This window comes from Mesoplodon densirostris, chromosome 15 (assembly GCF_025265405.1).
Source record: "Mesoplodon densirostris isolate mMesDen1 chromosome 15, mMesDen1 primary haplotype, whole genome shotgun sequence".
Lineage (NCBI taxonomy): Eukaryota > Metazoa > Chordata > Mammalia > Artiodactyla > Ziphiidae > Mesoplodon > Mesoplodon densirostris.
Window position 1 is genome coordinate 3476510 of NC_082675.1, and position 9583 is coordinate 3486092.

The 9583-nt window shown below is 52.1% G+C and overlaps 1 protein-coding gene across 1 annotated transcript in view; it reads left to right on the forward strand.

Annotated features, from left to right (window-relative positions):
* The window catches only part of SLC15A4 (solute carrier family 15 member 4), a 29543-nt gene extending 27236 nt beyond the window's left edge, over positions 1 to 2307 (forward strand). Inside the window, exon 8 of the mRNA XM_060118720.1 lies at positions 1238 to 2307. Within this exon, the coding sequence (XP_059974703.1) occupies positions 1238 to 1386 (149 nt within the window). The 3' untranslated portion in view covers positions 1387 to 2307. The remainder of the gene's footprint in view (positions 1 to 1237) is intronic.
* Positions 2308 to 9583: the final 7276 nt, after the last annotated feature.

Consider the following 9583-nt stretch of genomic DNA (forward strand, 5'->3'; position numbering starts at 1 on the left):
GTCCGATTTTAATGCGTATATGTTCAGATAGAAAGAGGAAGTTCCAGAATAACCCAGCTTGACAGAGACCTTCAGAGGAAAGGAAGTCTGGCGTTTTAAATAAGCCAATGGGAGATGCTTGTGAAGCCGGTCAGAGAGCACAGCAGCTTTCTTCCTAAGATGCCAGCGTCCTCCAGAGATGCTGCTGACGCCCCGCCCCTCTCTGCCCCTCTGTTCGGCAGTGGGCCTGGCCCTTTCCAGTGGGTGGCCAGCGGCGTCAGCGGTAGACCGTCCAGGGCTGTGGTGACGCCGTCTTTGCTGGGAGCCAGGGTGGCGTGTTGTGTGCGGCTCTGGTGTCCCCTCCACACAGCCCTGCGTCTCCACGCTGCGTGGCCGCTTCTCAGGGGACACACGGCAGGTTTACAGCCCTGGGGCCCCGGACCTGCATGTGGACTGGGGCTCCTAACGGGGCCCCGTGAAGAGGAGGTGGCCGTGTGGCCCGGGTGCTGTCTCCACGTTTGACAGGCAGGGAACCTGGGCCCAGAGACCAAGACGCTGGGGTCTGAGCCTCCTTGGTGGAGCTCCGCGGTCCATGCCCTTAACATCCGCCACCTCGGCATTGATTGGGCACTGAACGGAGCCTCTCACGTAGGACGCCTCGTGTGGTGCTCAGGCCAGAGTTGGCCATTCAGTGTGTCGGCTCCTAGGGTTAAAGTGGGCACCTGTGTATCAACCTGCAGCCTGAAGTTTTTAAGGAGAAACGTGAAAAGCAAGCTTTTGCCTTCCCCTAGCGCGTGGAGTGTGTGTTCAGCCGTCTGTCCCGGCCTGTGACGGTACTTTGTTTGATGTCAGGTGACGACACGGGAGTCCAGCACTCACACCTGACGTGACGTCCGGGCTGCGTCCTGGCCCGATGCGCGGTCTTGGCACGTGTGCAGACCGTAGACCCGGGCGAGGAGGGCCGTCCGCCGCAGGATCTGACGTGGAGACAGTGGGGGGCTCCTCATCGTGTCGGGGCGGGAGGCCCCAGCCCGGAGCCCGTGTTTAGACACAGCTGACTCACAGTGGCTTGGGACACAAAGCACTTGTGTATTGTGAATCCGGGGTTAGGATTCTTTCCTCTCTTTCTTTTTTTTCCTTTTTTAATGACCACAGTTAAAAGTCACCCTGACCTCCGTAGGAACCAGGTTAAATAAATAAAATCTTTTAAACTCTCTCTAAGTCCAGCTTCCTTGCTTCTTTCTTTCCTCTTCTCTAGGCAACATCAACGGCTGCTATTTGAACTATTACTTTTTCCTTCTGGCTGCTATTCAAGGAGCTACCCTCCTGCTCTTCCTTATTGTTTCCGTGAAATATGACCTGCAGCGGTCGAGAGCAAACGGCACGCCCGCCAGCAGGAGGACCTGATGCTCCTGCACCCCCGTCAGGCCTGTTGGACGGACAGATGGACGGACAGATCCGTGGGAAGGTGCTCTGGGGGCTCGGAGAGCAAACGGCTGACTTCCCTAAAACTTGCGTGGTGCCGGGGTTGGTTCCTTCTTTTCCACCCGGCGGCCTAGGTAAGTGCCTTCCTGTGGTTGAGCCCTGCTAAAGGCCCCTGGTCGCCCCGCAGCTGGTTTCCCCTCTGACAGACACCTGCTGCCGCGGGTACAAAGTCTCGGGAGGCAACACCCGTGCTGGTTGGCGTCCCGGTATTTTAAACACATCTCATCCTCTCCTTCCCACAACACACGTTCTCACTTTCTTTTCTTCTGATGAATAAACATCTGTTTATATTGAGGAAGGGGAGGATTTGTTAAGAAATAAAAGTGTGGTCAAGTGCTGCCGAGGTTTTAAAGAAAAGCCCTGTTTATGGTTTCTCTCACGAGCCACAGATCTTGCCCGTGCGGGTCCTCGGCACCGGCCGGTGGTGACTGTGTTCTGCCTGCTGCTTCCCGTAATGCTGAGTTCTTAAACCATCGCCATTGCTTTTTGTTGCTCTTTCCTTAAGAGCGTGATGTTTCATTAAAAACTATTTAAGACTGTGTGTTCCGTCTCAGCCTGCAGAGCAGCCTAATGCGTGTTTTAAACCCCGCCTGGTCAGTCCTTGTGTACAGTTTCATTCTGGTACCGTTGAGACTAAAGACCCACCATGGTGGGTGGAAGGAAACCCCCCTTCTGAGCAGCACTGGTGCGATTGGAGACCGTTGGGAGTGCCCGTTGTGGACCGGAGCTGTCTGCAGTCACCGACTCTGGTCGTGGTGGTCTCCGTGACCTGGGGGTTCTCATTTTGTCTAATAAACTGTTGTCTTATTCGTTGCTGTATTTTTGCCGTAATTTTATTATAAAAAGCACCTCGAATATGAGACCTACTGGCTCCTTCTCTGCGTGGTCTGTCCACAGTCGTCGTGTATTTGCGTTTACGTGTGGATATCATGAGGCTTCCTGAACTGTCACAGGGTACAGGGTCCTGAGTCAGGAACTGACGAAAAGTCACAATAAAATACCTGTTCCTGACGCAGCTCTTTGATTTCTCTAGGATAGTGATTCTTGAGCCTGCTCTGTATTAAAATAGAACTTTATGTTTGGCAGAAACCAAAACAAATGCAAACACCCAACTCGTTTTGGGTTATCTTGTTGTTTTTAATACAAAGTATAGAAAAACACAAGGAGGTCGTGACTGGTGGGGTTCAGACAGATTGCGGACCGATGACTCTGTAACACCAGTTCTCAGAGGGGCTGAAGGTGTGAGTTTGGGTTAAAAACATAAATAAAAAGGGTTGGAAAGCACTGCTCTAGGAAATACATAATCCCCCAGAGGTACAGTTTCTGTCTTCAGGATCTATTGCATACTGAAGACCATTAACCCGTGCCGTCAGAAAACACATTTTCTCTGTAGGGAATTGGGCACAAAAGGGAAAAGGGAGGTGTGATGAGCCAGCCCTTCCCTGGGCTCTGTGTGGCCGGGGCACGTGAAGGCGGCAGATGGGGCCCTACGCGGGCCACCGTCCTACCCCCCGGGGAGGGGGGCTGGGAATCAGCCCAGGTAGAGAGCCAGGTAGGTACACGCTCTGCTATCAAGGGGAAACTGTCCAGAGAGCCAGTCAGGCACAGAACTGACAGCCTCTAACTTTGCATCTGAATTTAGAGAGTGTACGGATTGTGGTCCCCACATGGCTCTGAACAGCAGCTGAAGAAACAAATACACAAAACCAGTATGTGCTGTTGTAGGGATTTTATTTAAAAAGTGCAGGCCCTGGAGACTTTGGTATGTGTCTTTTGCCGGCATTTATTGGCCTCAGAAGGCACGTGTCCTTGTCATCCACTGGAAAGCACTCATCCCTGCTTTATCTCCCCCGAAGGTGGGCGGAACTGGGGGCCTTGTTTCTACACGGTATCGTGGGTGGGTTTAAAGACAAGGTTTGGCTTAAGGCTGAGCTCCTATAAGACTGAGCTTACGAGCCTCCCAGTTTCAGACAGAGACCTCACAGGCTGCAGTTGGGGACATTCCGGTCCGTCTGCCGTCCATACGTCCCACTTCACTAGCGGGGGTCCCACCTCCGAGGGGCCGCTGGAGCCCCTTGCCCCCTTCCTAGCCAGATGCTGAGGTGGCCCCTTCTCGCTAGGTGGGGAGAGCACAACACTGCATGTGTTACACTGAAAAGCTTCAAAACAACAAGTCCTTTCAAATTGACACTGGGCCTCTTTTCAAAACCCCGATCACTTCTAAATTCTAGGTAATAAAAAATGGACGGGCTTCAGTGTTTTCAGACTGTTCCACTTGGTGCAAAACAGCCCCGTTGCTTGAGAATCAAAGCACATTAAAGAAGAGCAGAGTACTGTAATCATCTGAAGTCGCCACACAGCACACACTGATTTGCTGTTATTAAAACCAACCAAATAGTGGACGGGCATCTTCAAGTAGAATGAAGTCATTTGAGCAGATGTTTTTAAATGTTCTTTGTAACACCTTGCTCTGTTGGAAATAAGGCCTTGTAGAGGAAATAATACCTTTTAAAAAGTGCTTTATGGAACTAGGACGTATTAAATAAGTGAACAGTACAAAATGCAAGGGAAAAACCAAAACACAGCAAGGCTGCGTAACCATGAAAAATCAGCATTTACTAACTTCCAAATGGACTGAAAGGCACGTGCCTCACAATGGAAGCCGAGCTAGTGCCGGGGTGTTGCACCTGCAGGCTTACCTGTGTTGGTGTCTCCTCCAGACCAGAGCCTCAGCGGGGAGGGGGCTGACAGGTGAGCGGACCCAGACGGAAGTGACTTCACCGGAGCCTGGCTGCGTGGCGGTGAAGACCCGACAGGCGCCAGGCTGATTTTCCAGTGGCTCTGGGTCGCAGCAAGACGGCTTGGATAGGAGTGGGGGAGCAGGCGGCCAGCTATGTGGAGCTTTGGAGAAATGTACGATGAAGCCCTTGACCTGGACCTTGGGGCTCCAGCGGCAGAGTTGAAGGTGGACGGGCCAAGCAGGACCTCTGGCTTGCACGTAATTCTCCGTATCCTTCCTCAACTCTCCCCTGACGCTCGGAGCTGCAGTCATTAGCAGTTGTTCTTAAAAATAGATCAGTATCGTGACCGAAGGGGTTTCTGCTCCACCGACTACAGTATTTGGGTAGGAGATTCCGGTTTGGGTAGAGGATGCTTGAAGCCTGCGTCTGTGAGGGCACAAGAGAAAAGGGCTGTGACGTGGCCACTCCCATGCTCCGAGGTCGAAGGGATGAGGGGTGGCGGTGTCTCTCCAGAAGGAAGTGGAGACCGAGTCTCTCTCCTGCTGAGCAATGAGTCAGACATGGGGACCCTGGTGACCACTGTCGAGGGCTGGTGCGCTGGACGGGAGGGTCTGCAGACGGCAGAGAGGGGAGGGCTGGGCACCCGTAAAATCCCGCTAACCTTGCCCTAAAGGGAACCAGAAAGTGGGGTGGTAGCCAGGGACCACGCGGGGCAAGGGAGGTCTTGGAGTCTCCTGTGGTTCTGAGAATGGAGAAAAGAGAGAGCTTTACGAAATCCCAGCATCTGCATAAAGTGAGCGTTATGGTCGTGGGAAAGTGGTGGAATCCCAACGTGACATTCTCCCTGCCGGGGCTGGAGGTGGGGGGCTGGGCATGAGTCCAGAGAGCAAGAAGCGGGGTACGGGGTGCGAGGTTTTCAAAGGCCCTTCCCCACAGGGGCCCGAGCCTGTCAAGAGGGGCCCCCGGTGTGTGGGATGCCCCGTTTCCAGTGTCCTCACACCGCTAGCCAAAGCCTTAAGGAGAAACGCAGGGGACCACAAACTCGGGGGCAAAAAGAAAAAAAGGACGCAGAAAAAGCCACGCACCCAGCACCACTCTGTACAGCGTGGGCACACGGGCCCCCAAGTTTGAAGCACCCCAGAGGGCACGAGAGGCCAGACCCTCCTTGTAACAGACCTGCTTCCCAGGAGCCGTCCTGGTAGAAAAACGCCGGCTGCTGTGCTAGGTTGCACGGTGTCCACCCCGACCCTGTGAGTGTGACCTCACTTGGAAATAGGATCTTTACAGGTGGAATCAAGGTAAGATGAGGTCATCAAGCTGGGCCCCGGATCCAGGATGACTGATGTCCTAAGGAGAAGAGAGAAATCTGGACGCACAGGCGCCCAGGGAGACGGCCATGTGACCGTGGACGTAGAGCGGCGTGATGCTTTCGCAGGCCGAGGGCACCGAGGAGCATGCGGCAACACCAGGGCTGGAAGAGGCCAGGGAGGGCCCCCCGCTCCCCAGGCCCTTCAGAGGCCCTGCCCACACCTTGGCCTCTAGAAGTGGGAAGGGAGATGTTTCTATTAGCAGTTTCCTAGGGCCGCCTTCACCAAGTGCCGTTAGCACTGGGACTTAAAACAATAGAAATGTATTCTCCCAGAGTTCTGCAGGCTAGGAATGTAACGCAGGTCTCACTGGGCCACAGTCAAGGTCTTGGCAAGGCTGCCTTCCTTTCTGGGGGCTGCAGATAGGACTTTTTTTTTTTTGGCCGAGCAATGCAATGCAGCCTGCGGGATCTTAGTTCCCCGACCAGCGATTGAACCCAGGCACATGGCAGTGGAAGTGCCAAGTTGTAACCACTGGACTGCAAGGGAATTCCGCAGGGATTACTTTTCTTGCCTTCTGCGGCCTCAGGAGGCTTCCCGCATCCGTTGGCTGGGGTCCCCTCCCTCCCTCTGCAAAGCCATCAACAGCATGCTGAGTCACCCCACATCCCTCTGACCTTCTCGGCCTCCTCTTTCCATTTTCAAGGATACTTGTGATGATACTGGGCCCACACAGATAACCCGGGCTGATCTCAAGTCGGCTAATAAGCAAATGCAGTTATCTCTGCCAGGTGAGGTCACGTCGCCACAGGTCCCGAGAACCTGGCTGTGGGCATCCTTGGGGGCCATTCTTCTGCCCATCGCCATGGCTGACCGGCAGTCAAAATTCCAGAATGTTGAAGCCAGTGCGTGAGCCCTGGCATGTTTTCACAAGAGAAGCTCATCATAAATCAAAACTACCTTCCACACATACTTGGTAAAAATGCTAAGATCGCCCCCTCTTGTTCTGGCAGTGCTAATAGCCAACAAAATTAATTTTTTTGGACAGATCCAGACATGAATGTTTATACTTTGTATTACTGCATAAATTCACTTGATGGGTACAGATGTGGACATGAACAAAAGTAGCATTTGTTGTAGAAAACGGGATTAGGAAGAGTGGGACGTTCCCCTGTTGGGTCATCCATCCACGCCGCCAAGCAGGGCACGCTGGCCAGAAAATGAGTATGGCCATGGCCATGTCACCTTGTTTACTTTTCTTTTTTCTTTTTTTTTTTTTTGGCCGCACCTATGGGATCTTAGTTCCCCGACCAGGGATTGAACCCAGGGTCCCTGCAGTGGAAGCACAGAGTCCTAACCACTGGACTGCCAGGGAATTCCCTCCTTTTCATTTTTGGTCCAGGATTTTAATTTTTCTACATTCCGAACACAAAAGTAGTATGTTCCTGAAGTCAAGAAAATTCCAACAGGCCATTTATATCAATTGAGAGTTCGGGACTTCCCTGGCTGTCCAGTGGTTAGGACTCCGCGCTTCCACTGCAGGGGGCCCAGGTTCGACCCCCTGATTGGTGAACTAAGATCCCGCAAGCCTCGTGGTGCAGCCAAAAAAAAAAAAAAAAAAAAACAACCAACAGAAAAAAGAAAAACATTTACTCTGCTTATGAAGGCATGTTAAGCAGCCCTTTATTACTCACGTTGCTCTGAATCCCGTCCCCACCAGACAGAATGCACATCTGAGCCGCTTCTCACATTCACGCCGATATTTAAAACCTATCAGGGAGTGTATATATGTCCATGCCACTCTCTCACTTTGTCACAGCTTACCCTTCCCCCTCCACATATCCCCAAGTCCATTCTCTAGTAGGTCTGTGTCTTTATTCCCGTCGTACCCCTAGGTTCTTCATGACATTTTTTTTTTTTTAGGTTCCATATATATGTGTTAGCATACGGTATTTGTCTTTCTGACTTACTTCACTCTGTATGACAGACTCTAGGTCCATCCATCTCACTACCAAACATAAAACAGATAGCTAGTGGGAAGCAGCTGCATAGCACAGGGAGATCAGCTCAGTGCTTTGTGACCACCTAGAGGGATGGGATAGGGAGGGTGGGAGGGAGGGAGACGCAAGAGGGAGGGGATATGGGGATATATGTATATGTATAGCTGATTCACTTTGTTATAAAGCAGAAACTAACACACCATTGTAAAGCAATCATACTCCAATAAAGATGTTTAAAAAAATGGAAAAAAAAAGGGAAATAGGAAAGAGGAACTCGGGTGCTGTCACTAGGTGATGCCTTTAAGGCAGAAATGTGCTGATGGTGAGAGGCTTTAAGGCAGGGGCCCTGCCTGCCACAGGCCCCAGGGCAGGCCCAGGACACACCGCAGGGACAGGGACGGGGTTTTCCTGATGAGTAGGTGGTCCTCGAGTTGATTTTCTGTTTTGATCAGTTTCGTTGAGGGATAGCAGATCATCACGATGTACACTCTAGATATCTTACCATTTTATTTGTCATTTAGACCCTTTTTTTTTTCTTGTTTTTTTTCTTTGGCTGCACGACGAGGCTTGTGGAATCTTAGTTCCCCAACTAGGGATCGAACCCATCTGGGCCCTCGGCAGTGAAAGCACAGAGTCCTAAACACTGGGCCGCGAGGGAATTCCTAGACCCTTGAGTGTTGATAAAGCCCTTCTCCTACCCCAAACTGCAAAGGACAGCTCCTCGGACCTGTCAGACCCCATGCCCAGGCCACCCAAAACCTTCAAACCTCACGCGTGCTTCCTTGAGGAATAACCAAGTCGTCAGGGCCACACCTCGGACTTAGGTCTTTGATCCCCACGTGCTCTTTGCGGGTGTGATTGTCAGTGGAAACCAAAGCGAAGTTACCAGTCCCTGGGAGCTACTCTTGTCTCCAGTCTCAAACAGGGCCAGCCTTCCCGGGCCGGGCGGGCTCACCCCAGCATCCTCCTTGTGTATATACAGTCCCCGGTGACTCCTGGAGGATGCTGTCGGCGTTGGGTCTGGAAGAATTTGTCACCCACAGGGCCCCTCATTTGAGATAAGCAAGTTCACAGAGAGTGGCCATCCCATGGCCGGAACAGAGCAGTCAAGGTTGGACCCTGCCTTTAGAAGCAGGACACACAGTCCTCCACGCAAGGTGGCCTATTCAACAAAGCTAACTGTATTTCATGGAAGCAGCCCCTAGACCATGAGCTTTTTCTTCATTGTCTATTAACCGCAGGTTCAAACTCAGATCAGCATTGTGTTAGGCTGAGTACTGCCCTCCGCCCAAAGATGTCCGCATCCAAATCCCTAGAATTTAGGATATATTCTCTCATGTGGCAAAAGATGAGGATGTGATGAAGGACCTTGAGATGGAGGAGAGTATCCTGGGTTATGTGGGGGAGCTTTTGGAATCACAGGGCTCCTTATAAGCGAGAAGGAGGCTGGAGATTGAGAGCCAAGAGAAGTGAGGATGGAGGGACGGGGAAGCCGAGTGATCCGGTTGCTGGCTTTGAAGATGGAGGGAGGGACCAGGAGCCCTTTGCTCTTGCAAGACTCAGCCTCACTGTCCTCACCCTTCGTCCCGGCCCTGCTGTGTGAATTCTCTCCATCCCTCAGCCCGTGGCTTGTTCATTTCTAGGATGGGGCATCCCCGGTGTTCCCCACGCTCCCAGCAAAACCTCTGCCTGCTCTGACTCATTGCAGATGGGTGATTTATCTCAGGCAACCTCGATGTGCCAGAATTTACAGCTTCCATCCTGTCTGAGCCATTTGTCATTCCTGGAGCCGAAAGGGGATGGACCCACTTCAGGGATGATCGGAGAAGCCTCCGAGTGGATTTATGTTTGCCAGTTTAAATTTTAAACCCAAACCGAGCTAGTTAGACCCAGAGGACTTCTTGCTTACTGCTCTTCAGGGCTCACATATTTCAAAGACATAAGTCAAACCATGGAATTCAGCAGTTTTCTAATGTCCTGGATACCGCGTTAAGTGCAGATCATCATTCACAGTGAAGTCCGGTGCCGTCGGAAACAGCAAAGTCAGAGAAGGAGATTCAGCCTGTTCGCG